This window comes from Hemitrygon akajei, chromosome 3 (genome assembly GCF_048418815.1).
Source record: "Hemitrygon akajei chromosome 3, sHemAka1.3, whole genome shotgun sequence".
Taxonomy (NCBI): Eukaryota; Metazoa; Chordata; class Chondrichthyes; order Myliobatiformes; family Dasyatidae; genus Hemitrygon; species Hemitrygon akajei.
This window is the reverse complement of record NC_133126.1, coordinates 114,517,524-114,538,415: the sequence shown is the minus strand read 5'-3', so window position 1 is coordinate 114,538,415 and position 20,892 is coordinate 114,517,524. Positions and strand designations below refer to the sequence as shown.

General features: G+C 44.6%; 1 protein-coding gene across 4 annotated transcripts in view; it reads right to left on the bottom strand.

The window, feature by feature from the left end:
- The window catches only part of LOC140725323 (cilium assembly protein DZIP1L-like), a 274,345-nt gene that overhangs the window by 168,429 nt on the left and 85,024 nt on the right, over positions 1–20,892 (bottom strand). For all 4 annotated transcript variants that reach the window (XM_073040644.1, XM_073040643.1, XM_073040642.1 and 1 more), the window contains exons 4-11: positions 17,809–17,933; positions 16,841–17,002; positions 11,564–11,674; positions 11,128–11,190; positions 6,808–6,948; positions 3,565–3,595; positions 2,379–2,420; positions 66–199 (exon numbers count right to left, since the gene is read on the bottom strand). In XM_073040644.1, the coding sequence (XP_072896745.1) occupies positions 66–199; positions 2,379–2,420; positions 3,565–3,595; positions 6,808–6,948; positions 11,128–11,190; positions 11,564–11,674; positions 16,841–17,002; positions 17,809–17,933 (809 nt within the window). The remainder of the gene's footprint in view (positions 1–65; positions 200–2,378; positions 2,421–3,564; positions 3,596–6,807; positions 6,949–11,127; positions 11,191–11,563; positions 11,675–16,840; positions 17,003–17,808; positions 17,934–20,892) is intronic.

Genomic DNA, 20,892 nt, shown 5'->3' with positions numbered 1-20,892 from the left:
TTTGAACATGCCTCACCAATTCACCAGACCAGCTCTCAGACTGATCTCATCAATCCCACCTTTACCTTTTTAAGGCCCATGCTTTCCAACTTCTCCTGTAAAGACTCTTCCAGGATGGGGCGGAACTGTTTGATGAATTTTGGATTCTGCCTCAGGGTGTCCAGGAGCTGCTGCTTGCGGTCTAGTGTACTCTCCAAATCTGTACAACAATCATCATTGAAGTAAAGTTAGGCAAACGACCTGGAGGATGGAAGTGAGAGAGAGAGCCAGGTGGAGGAGGGAGGACACTGTTGTGCAGTGCAGGGTTACGGGGGAAGTTCAATGAACAGGGAAGCAGAGGCGGAGGATGATGAAGATAAAGGCAAGGGTGAGGGAGTGGAACAAGGGAAAGTGAGGATCAGGGGAAAGGAGTAAGAGAATGAGAGGGATTGAGGAGAAACCAGGCAGTGGGAAAGCATGTGAGATTGGGAGAACAGGTATTATTGACAGTGAGAGAGTGGGGGAATGGGTATTATTGACAGTGAGAGAGTGGGGGAAGGGGTATTATTGACAGTGAGAGAGTGGGGGAATGGGTATTATTGACAGTGAGAGAGTGGGGGCAAGGGGTATTATTGACAGTGAGAGAGTGGGGGAATGGGTATTATTGACAGTGAGAGAGTGGGGGAATGGGTATTATTGACAGTGAGAGAGTGGGGGCAAGGGGTATTATTGACAGTGAGAGAGTGGGGGCAAGGGGTATTATTGACAGTGAGAGAGTGGGGGCAAGGGGTATTATTGACAGTGAGAGAGTGGGGGAATGGGTATTATTGACAGTGAGAGAGTGGGGGCAAGGGGTATTATTGACAGTGAGAGAGTGGGGGCAAGGGGTATTATTGACAGTGAGAGAGTGGGGGGAAGGGTATTATTGACAGTGAGAGAGTGGGGGGAAGGGGTACTAGTGACAATGAGTGTGAGCGAATGGGTATTAGTGACAATGAGAGTGGGGGAATGGGTATTATTGACAGTGAGAGAGTGGGGGAAAGGGTATTAGTGACAATGAGAGAGTGGGGGAATAGGTATTATTGACAATGAGAGGGGGCAAGGGGTACTAGTGACAATGAGAGTGGGGGAATGGGTAGTATTGACAATGAGAGGGGGCAAGGGGTATTAGTGACAATGAGAGTGGGGGAATGGGTATTAGTGACAATGAGAGAGTGGGGGAATAGGTATTATTGACAATGAGAGGGGGCAAGGGGTACTAGTGACAATGAGAGTGGGGGAATGGGTAGTATTGACAATGAGAGGGGGCAAGGGGTATTAGTGACAATGAGAGTGGGGGAATGGGTATTAGTGACAATGAGAGAGTGGGGGAATAGGTATTATTGACAATGAGAGGGGGCAAGGGGTACTAGTGACAATGAGAGTGGGGGAATGGGTAGTATTGACAATGAGAGGGGGCAAGGGGTATTAGTGACAATGAGAGTGGGGGAATGGGTATTATTGACAGTGAGAGAGTGGGGGAAAGGGTATTAGTGACAATGAGAGAGTGGGGGAATAGGTATTATTGACAATGAGAGGGGGCAAGGGGTACTAGTGACAATGAGAGAGTGGGGGAAGGGATATTAGTGACAATGAGAGTGGGGGAATAGGTATTATTGACAATGAGGGGGGCAAGGGGTACTAGTGACAATGAGAGAGTGGGGGAAGGGATATTAGTTACAACAAGAGTGGGGGAATGGGTATTAGTGACAATGAGAGAGTGGGGAAATGGGTATTAGTGACAGTGAAAGAGTGGAGGAAGATGAAATATGAAGTTACTAGGAACTGACAAGATTGTCACAACACTTATTTATATAATTTTGTCTGAAATGTGTATTTTCATTAATACTCTTTAAAAAAACCAGAGGCCTGCTTTCCTTTCTACTTGTCATACAGTTACATCAGCACTTACTCATAGTCCTGCTCTCCTGAAAGCGCCCTCTCCTGGCCGCACAGGGGAGTAGCATGGGGAGTGATTTGTGTGGAGTGGCTCAGGGGATCTGGGGCATGGGAGCAGTCCTGCTGGAGGATGTCGTGCTTCTTGTAGCAGGAGTGGCATTGAGGGTGGCAGGAGTGGCACTGAGAGTGTGGATTTACTCGGCCGCTTGCACACTCTGCTGGGCAGCAGCCAGAAGAACATGTCAGAATGGAAGATGAACGAGCTGTGTCCTGCAGACTGTGTGGCTTTAGAGAGCAACAGGTGAAGAGTTCAGCGTGACTCTACCAACTTCCTGCTCTTTGCTGAGTGATACTCAGGTATCAATATTGTGACAGCTCTCTTTCTTTCTGGCTGTCTCTCACTCCCACTCACACAGCCTTGGGTTGCCCTGATGGTGGAAATATCTTCAGCTGGAACCTACCATCATCCTTCTCAGATTCTGAATCTTGGCTCTCGGCAGCAGCTAGAACATAAAGCACATTTTTAGAAAAGTCATGCAGTCCACGATATTCGAACTCTCTCATTGCCATGTTAAACCACTTCAAGCAGAAGCCATCCCCTTGATCACCACTCTGCTAGCTGTGAACTCTCGCTTTGACACTGAGATGAGCTTCTGACTAATGCTACACTCCATTACAAAGCCTGCCCATTGCCAGCTCTGATTCAACTGAGGTTAAAGTGGAAAAAGATAGCAGTTCAATTTTAAACAGTGTTCAAGAGAGAAGGCCAGAGGTAACAGCTAAAGTCTGCAGAAGTTAACTCAGCAGTTAACAGAGATGATGGGATCCTGAGGGAGGAGGTTGTGCTAAAATAGTGCATCAGTTCAGATCCACCAGAAGGATGAGAGGGATTCACCAGAATGAGACTATGAACGAGAAATTCCAGTTATATAAGGAATCAGAATCAGATTTAATATCACCAGTATGCGTATGAAATTTCTTAAATTTGTGGCAGCAGTACAATGCAATACATCATAAATATAGAAAAAACTGAATTACAGTAAATATATATGTATATGTGTGCATGTGTTTATATATTAAATAGTTAGATTAAAACAAGTACTGTAAGTGCAAAAACAGAAATGAAGAAAAAGTAGTGAGGTAGTGTTCACGGGTTCAATGTCCATTCAGAAATTGGATGGCAGAGGGGAAGAAGCCGTTCCTGAATCATTGAGCGTGTGCCTTCAAGCTTCTATACCTCCTTCCTGATGGTAACTAGGGATATTGTAGATCAGGGAAGGTCATCAGGACAGACAAGAAAGCTATTTAAAATCAGTTTCAGATTGAATAAGTAAAGGGAAACTGTCCTCAATGACAGAAAGGCCAACAACTACAGGGAAATATTTGAGTGAATAGAAAATGGATCAAAGCTGCCGTGAAAGAAATGTGGCTTTATGAATTGAGTGGTTACAATTTGGGGTACCCATTCATAGGTAACTGGTCAAGGGAGAATTTTATTAATACTTGGAAACATGTGGATGCAGTAAAGGAAGGCAGGTGGTGAACCAGAGTGTCCAGCTCCCGGCTCTAACTTTCCCTCAGCCCATACATACGGTGGGATGGAAGGACAAACAGGTAAGGACTCAGATAGAAAATTTTAAATCTTACCTTGAATCGGTTGAGTAGAAAGATTCCTGATCTGCAATAAAACAATTCAGAAAGTCACAACTTGAAATTTAATCACCTTGTCAATACAAACTACACGTTGAGATTCCTACAGTTCTTTCCCTATAAGGAGCAAATCAAGGTAAACAGGAAGGTGAATAGTTTTTAAGGAGTTATGAGTGATGCATGGCCTGAAAGGATTCAGTCACAAGCACTGTTGAATTGGTAACCTCCTTTTCAGTTGTTTAATTCCATGTTGTTCCAGTTAAGCCAGGTCCGAGTTCAGATCTATCCAAACCAGACTTACCTAGAACAGGTAAACCATGGGTTAAAATTGGAGTAAAAGCCTCTCTTTGTTCTCTCATTAAATCCCCCTGAGGTGTGGTTGGCTGCAATATAAAGCTATTTCCACACAATCTCACCAAGCACATCTGGGGCAAGACTGCAACAGGTTAGAGAAGTTTAAGCTATTTTTCTGTTGTCAATAATTCCACCACTTCTGAAAAGAGTTTGAACACTAACAGTTTTCTCCTTAATCTTCTCTATTAGAAAATGGATCATACCACATATCCTCATCCTGTATACATTGTTCTCATGGGTCTCCCTTGTAACCACACAATATCCATGTTAAAATATGCTTGCTGGAAGGGAACCATATAACCTAGCCAAGTGACCTACAACGGCACATCAATTCCTAGCTTTGCAACCAATTTGCAAAGAATGGAGCAAGCTTTTTTTTTAAATGTCACTTCACTTCTCTAGGTTAAATGTCGTTTGCCTGCTTTGTCTATATGCTTCTTCAATTTATTGGTGAACTCTCCATAAAGTGGTGTTACTGGATAGTATCTTTGTTCTGTACAGGCAGTCCCCGGGTTACATACGAGCGAGTTCCGTTCCTGAGTCCGTCTTTAAGTCGGATTTGTACGCAAGTCAGAACAAGTACATCCGGTATTATTTAGCGTCAGCTAGTCAAATGTTTGTCTTAGTATATAGTATATATTTTACCTTTCTATGCATATAAAACATTTAAGAAACGTATGTATTCCAATAATTAAACCACTGTGTTGTTTAATGATAATTGTAGCGTTCATCGGGGTTGGGCCTTTCACATGCTTCATTATTCTCACTTTATCCGTTATCCTTTAAAATTGCTCTGATCGTTGACCGTCTGTAGCCTAATGCTTTTCCAATGACCGATGGCGTTTCACCTCTTTCCAAACGCTTTATTATTTCCACTTTATTTTCAATCGTGTTCGCTTCCCGTCAATGGAACAGGAACACTGCGGGCGGCGGGTCCCAATGTCCGCTGGGTCCTAATGACCACTGCACTGAGACAGGCTAACTGGGACAAGTGGGGTCTGTGCTGAGTTTGGGTATTTGATCCTCTACAATATTCCACGTGGGAATTTAAACTGGAGGTGGCAGTGGTTTTTTTTTTTTACGAGGTCGAGTTGCGAGCTCGACATCAACCCGGCACAGATGGTACGGGAGTCACTAGATCGACATCAATCCGGCACAGGAGCGGTCTGTCACTGCATTGAACTCTGTTCTCGAGCCCAGCGCTGATCTCACTGCACTGCCATCTGACCAGAATGGGGGGGTGGGGGGGGGAGGCAGGATCATGGTGAATCTTACTATGGAAAATTTAAGCCAAATACAAAGTTAAACACTCAACACAGTGTCAACGGCAACGACTTAAAATGGCGGACGGCATCGCGATCCAACTTAAAATGGCAGACGGCGTCGCGATCTGACTTTAAATGGCGAATGGCGTTCTCCTTCTTCGGTTCGTAAGTACAAGCTGTCCATAAGTCGGACATTCGTAACTCAGGGACTACCGTACATACAACTTCACCCCACCTGCAGCCCACCAAGAGGCAACAGGGAGTTTCTATGGATGGTGGGAATGCAGGACAAAGTGGCAGCAGGGAGAGCACAGTAAAAACTCTGAAGCGGCAGTTTAATCCAATATCTCTAAAGATTTTAAAAAGCTACTGTACGTCCCGCACCAGCAACCAGGGACTAGAGGGAAAAGCTGGTGAAAACGTGGTTGATCAAAGAGCAGTGGGACTAGGTACAATTTCAACATCATTTCAGCTTGTAAGTCACAGGATCACTTGGAGTGTGGACCAGCTGATGAGAGAATTCAGGCAAAGCTTTTAAATGAAGTGGACATGACATGTGGGGAACATCCAGAATAGTTACCAGTACAGGGATCCAATTTCCCCGAAGGCAGAACCCTGAAGTGCAAGCAACAATGCCAGGAATGAGTAATGGCAATATGGTCTTTATCTTTACAGCCAAGTCACAAGCATGGCAGGAGGAGGTTTGGATGAAAGACAATAGGTTGTGTGGAAGCAAATGACAAGAGATCTCGCCAAGGATGGTTTGAGAGCCACCCAGACTTGGTAGGCAGTGTGGGGGTGCAGTGGAAAGGGGGATATAGGACCAATTCTATTGTAAGTGTGTAAAGTGTTAAATGGGAAGTAGGTAGAGTGAGCAGTGGATTGGGAAATGTCTGGTGAGGAAAGGGTCAAGTGATATATGGGGCAGGGGAAGACAGTGGGATTGGCTGAAGGAAATACGATAAAGGACATGGGGCAAGGGACAGGGAACCTTGGGAAAGAGGTGCTGGATGGAAATAGGAAGTTAAAGGAAATCAGTTCCAGCAGGGATACATGAAATAAACAACTTTGTTGACTAATGACTCACTGGAACAATATCCCACTACCCTTTATTAATCAAAATTACACATAATTCAAGTCACATTGACCCTCAATGCCCAGTGGTGAGACCCAGCCAACCACTCAGTTCTACAAACAATGAAAGAAAGCGAAATTTGGCAAATCCTACCTCAGGCTCAATCAGACAAGGAGCAGCAGAGTGTTGCAGCTTCAAAGACCCGGGTTCAGTCCTGACCTTCGGTGCTGTCTGTGGCGTTTGCACTTTCACCCTGTGACCGCATGCATGATTCCATGGTCTCCTCCCACCTCCCAAAGACATGCAGCTGGTCAGATTAATTGGACACGGTAAATTGTGCTAAAGTGGAGGTAAGTGGCAGAAAATGGGGAGGGAGCTAATGGGAAAGTGGAACGAGCAGATCGGTCTTATGGTTGGCCCAGACTCAGTGGAACAAAGGGTTCATTTCCCTGTTGTGTGAGTCTATGGTTAAATGTGGTCAAGCTAGTGGTGCTTAAATCTCAAAGACAGATGAAAAAGGCCAAGCAGATATTGTAAAGGGACTACCTGATTCTTCTGAGATGAGATGACCGCACCCTGCTCTTTGACCTTTGCAGAGAGCGTATTGATTTGTTTCTGGAAATATTCCGACATTGTTCGCTGGTCTTCTGATAAAGTAGACCTCAGCCTCTCATTTTCAGTCCTCATCTGTGAGGGAAAGATTAAACCAATTTCAGAACCTCAATCAACATCTAAAATTTAACATTCATTTCCACTTATGACTGCTTCTTCAACAAGATCTGATCACAAAGCAGCCATGAATATTTCACCTACAACATATTCCCATTTCTTCATGGCTGCCCACTCTCCCACTGTCACAGCATTTCCCTTTCCCTCCATCTTCTCCCTCTCTCCCGCCTTGTTAGTCAACTGCTGCTAATACTAGGATAGTGGCAATTGGAGACATGCATATATGGAGAGATTTGAGGGTTTTAGAAGGTGGATGTTACAAAGGAGTAACATGCAGAGTTCAATACAGTGTGACCTAAATTGTGTCCTTCAATGTTACTAAGGCAAAGTTTTTAGTTTGTGTTATGTTCAATCGAACAATGAGTAGCTTAGTCTTTTTATCATTTGTTTAGCAGATTTCATTATCTCTCAAAACCTCTTTAACAGTGAATGAAGTCCCAAACTTCTTAATGCTTCAAAATTAGAACACAACTTGTTTCCAGATTCAGTTTTGTAAACCTTTATTGCAGTATCCCTAAGCTCATGACTCTCCTTCCTTTGACCAAACCCAAAGTGCACAGTTATAGAATTTCAATAAGATTTGATTATTTTTCTCATTAATATCCTTGAATGCCAATGTCCTTCCAAATCCCTAGAGTATATTGATAAATGCCAACATTCCAATGTTCATCCCAAATATTTTACCTTCTTGCCTCCAAATGAAATACCCTCACAAGGTGCTCCACATTTCATTTTATTACTGAATCTCTTCATATACCCTTGCACACCCTTTGTGCCTACCCCTCAGCTCTGATTCCCACATCACTGGGTCAACAGCAAATTTAATTACATTACTGTCATCTGTTGTCATTTGAACAATGTTAACAGAGAAGTATTGGTAGACATGAAGTAGTTTCTTTATTGGAAAAAATGAGACAAGGCAGGCATCATACTGAGACCCTTTCAGAGCAAGAGGTCTGCCTGACCCATGACATTTTATCAGCTAAAGATCAAAGGACAATTCCATATTTACAATGCACCCACAATGCTTCCTTTGAGCTACATACAAACTTCGCACCCACACCAAAAACATCTGAATGAATTTTAATTAGCATTGTCTGGTCTTCCCATTAACTGTGATTCACGACTTTCAGGAACCCATTGTTCAGAGTTGCATTTTAAATTTAATCTACAATCCATATTCAGATTGCTGGCTGAAGTTATTTGCTATATGTGCTAACCCCCCCCAAAAAAAGCCCTAACATCATCTATCATTAAAATTAATTATAACTAGCCAGTGTCTTGGCCACCTTTCCCCTGAACCTACTCTGCCAGATGCCCTCTCAAAGTTTGTTGGAATAGCAACAAATCAGCATACAATGGCACCAGAATGCACACTCCGGACAAGGAGCTTTAATGATAAATAAGCACGTGGTTCCCTGAAAGTAGAGTCACAGGTAGGCAGGATGATGAAAAAGGCTCTTGACCTGCTGGCTTTCATCACTCAAGACAATGAGTATGGACGTTGGGATGTCATACTGCAGTTGTACATGATGAGGCAAGAAGAATTCTATCTCTGTCAAAGCAGTGGGAAGGTGGAGTTAGTGCAGATGTGTGGGAAATGGAAGAGATGTGGGTGAGGGCAGCATCAATGGTGGAGGAAGGGAAACCCCATTCTTTGAAGAAGGAGAACATCTCCGATGTCCTGGAAAGAGATCAAATGCATCAGAGGCGAAGGAACTGAAAAAAGGGAAAAGAAGTTTTTACTGGAAACAGGGTGGGAAGAGATATAGTCAAGATACCCGTGGGAATCGGAAGGTTTGTAAAAGAAGTCTGTGCACAGTTTGTCTCCAGAGATGGAGACACGGAAATTAAGAAAGGGGAAAGAGGTGTCAGAAATGGACCAAGTAAACTTAATGGCAAGGTGAAGCTGGAGGCAAAGTTGACAAGCTCAGTATAGCTGCATGAAGCAGATGTATATGTAGCGCAGGTTCATGACCAGGGAAGGCTTTGAACAAGGATTGTTCCACATAGCGAACGAAAAGGCAGGCATAGCTCGGGCCCATGTGGATGCTACAGACTCTAACAAGTTTCCACAGATGTACCGTGGGGAGCATTCTAACTGGCTACATCACTGTCTGGTATGGAGGTGTCATTGCACAGGAACGGATAACACTGCAGAGGGCTATACACTCAACCAGCACTATCATGGGGACTAGCCTCCCTATCATCAAGGACATCTTCAAAAGGCAGTGCCTGAAAAAGTGAGCATCCGTCATTAAGGACGTCACCACCTAGGGAATGCCCTCTTCTCCATACTACCATCAGAAAGGAGGTACAGGAGCCTGAAGACACACATTCAATGTTTCAGGAACAGCTTCTTCCATCAGATTTCTGAACAGACAATGAACCTATAACACTACCTCGGCATTTTGCTCCCTTTCTGCTCTACTTTATTTATCCTTAATATATATTTCTTATTGCAATTTATAGTATATTTTATGGATTGTACTATACTGCTGCCACAAAACAACAAATTTCACAAAGTATGTAGTGATAATAAACCTGATTCTGGTTGTGATTGTGGGTAGCTAGAAGGTTGCCATGGCTACAGTCGACTATAGATGGAGAGGGGCCAGAAGAGATTTACAAGGATGCTGCCTGGATTAGAGGACGTGTGCTTCCAGGAGAGGTTGAACAAACCTGGATTGTTTTCTCTGGAGCAGCGGAGGCTAGTAGAGAGCTGATAGAAGTTTATAGGATTACAAGAGACATAGATTGAATAACAGCCAGTATCTTCTTCCCAGGTTTGAAATATTAGAGGGCATGCATTTCAGGTGAGAGGGGTTATTTCCAAGGTGGGGGACAAGTCTTTCTACAAAGTTATGAGAATGTGCTGCGAGGGATGATAATGAAGGCAAATGTGACAGAGGTATTTATGAGGCACTTAGATAAGCACATGAACAGAGGGATATGGGCATTGTGTAGGTAGAAAAATTATCTTACTAAGGCACTTAATTATCTTAATTGCTTGTCACAATATTTTGAGCTGAAAGGCCTGCTCCTATGCTTGTTCTGGTCTATGATCCATGTTTTAGGGGGTTATGATTCCCAGTGCTGACTGACACACATCAGTTCTCTCCTGGAGACTTCAAAACAGAACACTACTTCTGATTCTCCCAACACCCTTCAAAACTCTTTGTAGCAGAGAAGAACAAACAGTTTAAAACGTTGTAATCAACTTTTTGAAAGAGCCATGCGTTAATCTCATTTTCCACCCTTTCACCACAGACCAGCAAGAATAAACAATTATAGTTACTCTCTGATATCCAGAGCTACCTTCCATCTGATATTTTTCAGCACCATTCTATCGATACTTTGGTGCAACATAATAACACTTCAACACAAAAGTACAGCAAAACAATTGCATTAATTAGAGATTATTAGTAAATCCCTAATAATCCAGCATCGTCAGAATGTTGGTAGTACTGGACAGGCAGATTTTCTGACTAAATACATAAAACTCTTTAACACCTAACATTATTTACATTTTTTGCATGTTATGCATTAGTGTAATAAATAAAAGATATATACTATATATAGCCATATATAGATATAGATATGGATATAGATATATACAGGCATATATAGATATAGATATGTACAGGCATATACTAAACTCAGTAGACCACAGGGAATCCAGAGAATCATATGCCGAACCGTCAAGATTTCCAAACAATGGGGGAACAGATTAGCAGAGTAATAGCATAATAATTAATGCAGACCCACAAGATGTAGATATCAAAACCTCAAGTTGAAGAAATGCTCCCAAATGTGGTGAGTTATGACCAATGCCACACTGCAAAGGTAGTGCTGAATGGAAACAAAATGTAAAGGTGGCTCTGGAATCCAAATTAAAAATAATCAAGGGAGCTCTCGTACAGCCTTGAAGATCTTCCAAGGGTTTGAGCAGGTGATAGTTTTGGACTGCAGTTTTAATCATACCCCACATTTACTTCAGGTGACAGCTTTGCTATCAACACAAGATGAAGGTCTAACTACCCAAAGATCATCTTCTAGCCCTATGGTACCATTTGCCAGATACAACAATAAAAATAATTTGGCAAATTAACTTTCAAGTACAAATTTTACACATACCTCTTCCTGTTCAGTCACATGCTCAGCTTGCAGTTCTTTAAGTTTTTTTTTGGATTCCTTTTTCTGGAAGTAAAAAAAAACTCATCTTTTACAACTTTACTTTGTGATCCAAATGAATGACTCAGCAGTGCTGTAAGGTCACTGTCACCCAGACATACAGATTCCCAGTGGGAGCAGCTGCCCAATGGCCTGCGGTACTCTCAATGGTACCACAGGCACCCAGTGTTACTATAGTCACCAAGTGGTGTCACAGTCACCCGGTGGCAGATCCTTCCAGTGGTGCCCACAGTCACCCTGAGGTACATACTGTATTTCCAACGGTAACAGGTACATATTTCCAATCGTACCATAGCTTCCCAGTGGTACATCTTCCCAATAACAGCACATTTACTGGCTCTCAGCTGCCCTGGAAATATTTCAAATTGTACCCACTTACCAATTTCTCATATTTCTCCTTCAAGTTTCTCAGTTCATCTGTTTGATCCTTCTCATGAAACGTCTCCACTTTGGAAATAACTGGACTTCTTGACTGAATCTCCTGCAGTTTCTAACAAACAGAAAAAGTCTGACTTTAAGCTCAAATTGTCTCATTGGTACAGTGTTTATTAGGGTGCTATTTTAACATGGTAAAGGCAAGTGGTATATAGTGACAGAGTAATTGGCTCAGATCTGAAACATACTGACCTTCAGGCAAACAAGCAAACTAATTTTGCCACACTGGACCTTCAGCTACATCACTGAGATCAGCTTCAAATCCGGGGGCAGCTCCTGATCATATTAACGTTAGGGACCAGGCACACCACATCTGCCCCCTCAACTTTAGGGACCCAAAACACTTCAAATCTGTCCTCTCAACTTTATGGACCAGGCACACCACAGCTGTCCCCTCAGCTTTGGGGATCTGACACACTTCACATCTGACCCCTCAGCTCTGGGAACCCAACACACTTCACATCTGACCCCTCAGCTTTGGGAACCCGACACACTTCACATCTGACCCCTCAACTTTGGGAACCCGACACACTTCACATCTGACCCCTCAGCTTTGGGAACCCAAAACACTTCACATCTGTCCTCTCAACTTTATGGACCAGGCACACCACAGCTGTCCCCTCAGCTTTGGGGATCTGACACACTTCACATCTGACCCCTCAGCTCTGGGAACCCAACACACTTCACATCTGACCCCTCAGCTTTGGGAACCCGACACACTTCACATCTGACCCCTCAACTTTGGGAACCCGACACACTTCACATCTGACCCCTCAGCTTTGGGAACCCGACACACTTCACATCTGACCCCTCAGCTTTGGGAACCCGACACACTTCACATCTGACCCCTCAGCTTTAGGGACCTGACACACTTCACATCTGACCCCTCAGCTTTAGGGACCTGACACACTTCACATCTGACCCCTCAGCTTTGGGAACCCGACACACTTCACATCTGACCCCTCAGCTTTGGGAACCCGACACACTTCACATCTGACCCCTCAACTTTAGGGACCTGACACACTTCACATCTGACCCCTCAGCTTTAGGGACCTGACACACTTCACATCTGACCCCTCAGCTTTGAGAACCCGACACACTTCACATCTGACCCCTCAACTTTAGGGACCTGACACACTTCACATCTGACCCCTCAGCTTTAGGGACCTGACACACTTCACATCTGACCCCTCAGCTTTAGGGACCTGACACACTTCACATCTAACCCCTCAGTTTTGAGAACCCGACACACTTCACATCTGACCCCTCAGCTTTGGGAACCCGACACACTTCACATCTGACCCCTCAGCTTTAGGGACCTGACACACTTCACATCTGACCCCTCAGCTTTGAGAACCCGACACACTTCACATCTGACCCCTCAACTTTAGGGACCTGACACACTTCACATCTGACCCCTCAGCTTTAGGGACCTGACACACTTCACATCTAACCCCTCAGTTTTGAGAACCCGACACACTTCACATCTGACCCCTCAGCTTTGGGAACCCGACACACTTCACATCTGACCCCTCAGCTTTGGGAACCCGACACACTTCACATCTGACCCCTCAACTTTAGGGACCTGACACACTTCACATCTGACCCCTCAACTTTAGGGACCTGACACACTTCACATCTGACCCCTCAGCTTTGGGAACCCGACACACTTCACATCTGACCCCTCAGCTTTGAGAACCCGACACACTTCACATCTGACCCCTCAACTTTAGGGACCTGACACACTTCACATCTGACCCCTCAACTTTAGGGACCTGACACACTTCACATCTGACCCCTCAACTTTAGGGACCTGACACACTTCACATCTAACCCCTCAGTTTTGAGAACCCGACACACTTCACATCTGACCCCTCAGTTTTGAGAACCCGACACACTTCACATCTGACCCCTCAGCTTTGGGAACCCGACACACTTCACATCTGACCCCTCAGCTTTGGGAACCCGACACACTTCACATCTGACCCCTCAACTTTAGGGACCTGACACACTTCACATCTGACCCCTCAACTTTAGGGACCTGACACACTTCACATCTGACCCCTCAACTTTAGGGACCTGACACACTTCACATCTGACCCCTCAGCTTTGGGAACCCGACACACTTCACATCTGACCCCTCAGCTTTGGGAACCCGACACACTTCACATCTGACCCCTCAGCTTTGGGAACCCGACACACTTCACATCTGACCCCTCAGCTTTGAGAACCCGACACACTTCACATCTGACCCCTCAACTTTAGGGACCTGACACACTTCACATCTGACCCCACAGCTTTGAGAACCCGACACATTTCACATCTGACCCCTCAGCTTTGGGAACCCGACACACTTCACATCTGACCCCTCAACTTTAGGGACCTGACACACTTCACATCTGACCCCTCAACTTTAGGGACCTGACACACTTCACATCTGACCCCTCAGCTTTGGGAACCCGACACACTTCACATCTGACCCCTCAGCTTTGAGAACCCGACACACTTCACATCTGACCCCTCAACTTTAGGGACCTGACACACTTCACATCTGACCCCACAGCTTTGAGAACCCGACACACTTCACATCTGACCCCTCAGCTTTGGGAACCCGACACACTTCACATCTGACCCCTCAACTTTAGGGACCTGACACACTTCACATCTGACCCCTCAGCTTTGGGAACCCGACACACTTCACATCTGACCCCTCAGCTTTGGGAACCCGACACACTTCACATCTGACCCCTCAGCTTTGGGAACCCGACACACTTCACATCTGACCCCTCAGCTTTGAGAACCCGACACACTTCACATCTGACCCCTCAGCTTTAGGGACCTGACACACTTCACATCTGACCCCACAGCTTTGAGAACCCGACACATTTCACATCTGACCCCTCAGCTTTGGGAACCCGACACACTTCACATCTGACCCCTCAACTTTAGGGACCTGACACACTTCACATCTGACCCCTCAGCTTTGGGAACCCGACACACTTCACATTTGACCCCTCAACTTTAGGGACCCAACACACTTCAAGCTTAGCGTGTCCAACAGGGCCTTTGAATTGGTGTCACTAAACTAAATGGAAAAGCTAAGTCTGGGCTAGCTTCTCCAATTAATATTATGATTCTAATTAGGATTATTATAATCTAATTATAATTAATGTTGATGTTTCTGTCAATAAAATGTTTTTGTCAAATAGATATATCAATTTTTAAATATAATTAATAAATAGACTTCAAATTATTTTTAAAGGTACGTTGTATAGCACTTCAAAAGGCTCTTAACATGTCTGTCAAAGACTGGCAGGGCAGTTTAAAGAACTGGCTGCAGGATCCACCGCCTGAGGCCTAGTCACCACTCATGGACTACTGTACCTTGCTTACTGGCCACTCTTAATCTTCATTACAAGTCTGCCTCACAACAGAAGACAGGTCAAATGCACAGGGGTCAAACACTGGTCTTCAGTTGTCACTGACTGACTACACAGCCCTCCAACACTGATTGAATGACTGACGATAGTAAATATAGCAAACAATGACAGTATTAGATTCAGGGCTCCCAATGGAATTACAGAGCAACTCCACTGGTACCAATATACCTTCAATATAACATTGTCAATTTATATCCATGAAGAGAATGAAGTCCAATATCTTGTAGGACTCTTTAGTAACAGATGGAATGCTTAGATAGAATGAACAGAGAGGTGTCAAGATGACCATGTATTTCAGTAGCTCGAGTCAGCCACCATTCAAGAACAAAAGAAAACAGGAGTAGTAGGCCAATGGTCTGCTGAAGCCTCCTCTGCCATTCAATATAATCATGGCTGATCTGCCCCAGGCCTCATCTCCTCTTTTCTGTGCCATTTTCCCTGAGCCCTCAATTTCATGATCATCCAGAAATCTATCTACTTCCTCTCTAAATTACCCTTATCATCTAGCCTCTGCAACTCCCTGGGACAGAAAACCCATCAGTCTCTGTTTGAACTGCTTGACAGGAGTTTTATATAATTACCACAGTATTCTGTAACTATCTCCTCATTCGAGATTCTTCCACTAGTGGAAATGTCCACCCTGTCAGGCTCCCACAGGATCTTATACATTTCAATAAGATCACCTGTAAATCTTCCAATGGTAAAGAATACAGCTCTAATTTCTTTAATCACTCATAACCAGTTCTCAATTAAAGCTTTTCTACTTCCATTGACCACAGGTTCTGTCCAGGGATCTTGGATTTGTCACATATATTTCACCTAAAGGAAACCAGGGTGACTTTGGCCTGTTTTATCATGTTCTTCCAAGTACCCCAAAACCTCATCCTTAATAATGGAGTCAACACCTTATCAACCACTGATGTCCATCTAACTGACCTATAATTTCCTGTCTTTTGCTTCCCTCCTTTCCTAAAAAGTGGAGTAACATTTACAATTTTCCAGTCATCCAGAACCATTCCAGAATCTAGTGGCTTTTTAAAGATCACTACCGATGCATCCACAAAATCTCTTCAACTACCTCTTTCAAAACCCTGGGGTGTAGTCCATCTGGTTTGGGTGACTTATCTACCTTCAGACCTCTTGGCTTCAAGAGCACCTTCTCCTTAGTAATGACGGTTTTACTCATTCTGCCCCTGTCACGCTCAAATTTCTGGCAAACTCTTGGCGCCTTCCACAATGAAGACTGAGGCAAAAATCTCATTGAGTTTATATTGAGCCTTAGTTGCTGGAGCTCTGAGGGGGAGGTTCTACCAACTGTGTCACTGTGCTTAACAGCCTAGATGCAGGGATGACATTTGCCTTGACTAGGATGTCAAGAAGCAGGGGTCATAGTCTCAAAATAAGGGATTGGTTATTCAAGAGAGAGATGAGAAAAAATGTCTTTACCGAGAGGGTAATGAATCTTTGCACTCTTGTCCTGGGTGTGCTCCAAAGGCTCGGAAGACAGAGACCCATCAATGACTTCTGGATACAAGGGAATTAAGGGTTGTGTGGTTGGTGCCAAAAAGTGTCATTTGGCAAAAGAGTCAACCATGATATTCTTGAATGGCAGAGCAAGTACAAGAAGCCAAATGGCTCATTCCTGTTTTTGTATAAAGCATGTTTAACATAGACCCTTTTCTGTGCTGTTGACCTTTAACACCCGATGCAGTAATGTACCCAGTGCATTCATGGAGTGTCGCACCAAATGCAACAAACTTTTGCAAAGACATTTCACTTACTGCTTCAATAGACAGGTTCTTTGATGCCATGCCCTGGAACTCCATTAGAAGTTGCTGTCGCAGACTATCCATTTCTTGAAAGATCTTTTTCCTTTCTTCCTCTTTCCAACTTTCAAATTCCTTCCTCAGTTCTTCCTCTCTCCTACGGGTATTTTCCGATTCCTGGTTGAGACACATGGACCACTTCTCTAAATCAAACTCAAATGGCTTCATTCATTTAAAGTCAACAGTAATGGGTAACTTCAGTGGAAGGACCACCATCGTGGATCTGATCATCTGGACAGCCATGACTCCACCAGCATCCATGTGCAATGTGGAGCGGTAATATGTCATGCCATGTGCCGGGCCAAGTTCCCTGACCACCCCATCACTGGTATGGAGGGATGGAACAGTTGCAGAGCCAGGGATTAACAACCCAACCTTCCTAGAGCTTCAAGGATAAACAACATCATGTGCAATTCAAGTTTCAACAATCCTGGGCACTGCTTCAGTAGAGTCACTGAGCTGGAAGTTAACTCCCTAACCAAGCTACACAGCTACCAGTCAAACGATCATTTGGCAATGGTCCACTAATAGGACTGATACTGCAAGCCACATGACGGGGCAATCTGGAATGCACCGCCTGGGAAGGTGGTGGAGGCAGGTATCTCACAATCTTTAAGAAGCATCTGAGCAAGCACTTGAATAGGCAATGCACAGTACAGACATGGACATAACAGCTGGCATTGGCAAGGAGGTCCAAAGGGCCTGTTTCCATACCATGTGAATCGATGACTTGTTCCGTTAAGTTTCCCTTCACCCAAGCTAGTGCCAATCATAAAGTCCTCTCCTCCAGCTGAATCTGGATATGACCCAGTAGAATATAGTGAGTTATTTCTGCGGTATCATGGACATCTCAACATCATTGTCGTCGCAGCCCAGCATGACAAGACCTCAACCACTATATATATTTTTTGACAGGCACTGACCTGGCTTCGCCTGATAGAATCAGCTTCCCGTTCGACTTCCAGCTGTGACTGGCTGATGCGCAACCGCTCCCTGAGCTCCACGATCTCATCCACGATCTGCTCGGTTTGCTGCTTCGTCTTCCTTTCTGAGAGGACAACACAACACAAGTACATCAAAAGCAAGATCCTGCCGACAGACCTTGTATTTGTCACATCCAATAAAGGCCAGGCAAAACACCACACCACAGGAAGAATTGCACGGGGAAGGTTCACTCAGATGTTTTGGCATGTACCGTTTCAGTTATGAGGAGGAACTGGATAAGTTGGTTTTCATGTTCCTGGAACAGGGAGACTGAGGAATGATATGAGAGAGCAGAAGAGACTGGGGGATGATATGACGCAGCAGGAATGACTGAGGGATGATACGACACAGCAGGAATGACTGGGGGATGACATGAAAGAGGAGAAGAGACAGGGATGATATGACACAGCAGGAATGACAGAGGGATGATATGACACAGCAGGAATGACTGAAGGATGATATGACACAGCAGGAATGACTGAGGGATGATATGACACAGCAGGAATGACTGAGGGATGATATGAGAGAGCAGAAGAGACTGGGGGATGATATGACACAGCAGGATGACAGAGGGATGATATGACACAGCAGGAATGACTGAGGGATGATATGACACAGCAGGAATGACTGAGGGATGATATGACACAGCAGGATGAGAGAGGGATGATATGACACAGCAGGAATGACTGAGGGATGATATGACACAGCAGGAATGACTGAGGGATGATATGACACAGCAGGAATGACTGAGGGATGATATGACACAGCAGGATGAGAGAGGGATGATATGACACAGCAGGAATGACTGAAGGATGATATGACACAGCAGGAATGACTGAGGGATGATATGACACAGCAGGAATGACTGAGGGATGATATGAGAGAGCAGAAGAGACTGGGGGATGATATGACACAGCAGGATGACAGAGGGATGATATGACACAGCAGGAATGACTGAGGGATGATATGACACAGCAGGATGAGAGAGGGATGATATGACACAGCAGGAATGACTGAGGGATGATATGACACAGCAGGAATGACTGAGGGATGATATGACACAGCAGGAATGACTGAGGGATGATATGACACAGCAGGATGAGAGAGGGATGATATGACACAGCAGGAATGACTGAGGGATGATATGACACAGCAGGAATGACTGAGGGATGATATGACACAGCAGGATGAGAGAGGGATGATATGACACAGCAGGAATGACTGAGAGATGATATGACACAGCAGGAATGACTGAGGGATGATATGACACAGCAGGAATGACTGAGGGATGATATGACACAGCAGGATGAGAGAGGGATGATATGACACAGCAGGAATGACTGAGGGATGATATGACACAGCAGGAATGACTGAGGGATGATATGACACAGCAGGATGAGAGAGGGATGATATGACACAGCAGGATGAGAGAGGGATGATATGACACAGCAGGATGAGAGAGGGATGATATGACACAGCAGGACGACAGAGGGATGATATGACACAGCAGGAATGACTGAGGGATGATATGACAGCAGGAATGACAGAGGGATGATATGACACAGCAGGAATGACTGAAGGATGATATGACACAGCAGGAATGACTGAAGGATGATATGACACAGCAGGATGACAGAGGGATGATATGACACAGCAGGAATGACTGAGGGATGATATGACACAGCAGGATGACAGAGGGATGATATGACACAGCAGGAATGACTGAGGGATGATATGACACAGCAGGAATGACTGAGGGATGATATGACACAGCAGGAATGACTGAGGGATGATATGACACAGCAGGAATGACAGAGCGATGATATGACACAGCAGGAATGACTGAGGGATGATATGACACAGCAGGATGACAGAGGGATGATATGAGAGAGCAGAAGAGACTGAGGGATGACATGGTAGAGGTAGTAACATTATGATGGTAATAGATCATAAAAACCTTTCTCCCATGGTGGTGCCTAAAATAAGAAGACATCGATAAATAGTGAGAGGTAGGAGGGTTAGATTCTTCACAGAGGGCAGCTGGAGTTAGCTTCCTGAAGAGGTGGTAGAGGCAGGTATTCTCATAACATTTAAGAAACTTCTAGACAGGTACTTGAATCACCTATGCATAGAAGGCTACAGACATAAAAGGGTAAATGAGATGAGTATAGGTAAATAAGGCTCCTAAGGCTGTAATAGCCGGGTGGGGGAGGGGGGTAGTGGAGATAAGCTCCCACTACATATTAAATGTTAAATCAACTCCATTGCTTCTCACTGATTGAGGCACTGAGGGTCCAAGCCCTTGATCGACTCTACTGCTTCTCTCTGACTAGGGCATTGAAGGTATGAGCCCATGATCGACTCCATTGCTTCACTTCAATTCAAGCGTCGAGCAAGGTTGAAGTCACTGAGGACAAGGGTGGAGGACTGACAGTGCCATCTGCCTGTGTTTGACCAGTCTTCCACTCCCTCTCACTAGCTGCTGGCAAAATGCAGCAGTCCTGGGATCCACAGTGCAAAGATTGATCGGCGAGGCTGTGGGGGACTTTGAGGTTCATGATACATTGGTTCTTGAATTCTGGCTACTCTTTTATTTTGCTGTTTTTGAGTTATTTGATCAATACAGACTGAGGCACTTCAGCAAAGAATGTCCTGCAGCAGGTAGTGGGCTGGTGGCAATGATGAACTGAACTCAACTGAATACTCCTGGAATCCTGGATTGACGTTTGATATTCTATGTGTTGTTCGTTCACTTATTGCTGTTTGCGCACGTTGGTTGTATGATGTTTTCCTGAACAGGTTCCAAGGTATTTCTTCGTTTTGTGGCTGCCCACGGTAGGTCAAATCTTAAGAGTTGAATTCTGTGTACAGACTTTGATAATAAGTGTTCTTTGAATGTTGATGGGGTCAAGGCCCTGAGTTACAGAGAAAGTTGGGTAGCCCAGGACAGTGGAGTGCAGGAGACTGACGTGTGTTTAAAATCACGAAAGGCATGGGTAGAGTAAATGTATACCATCGTTTTT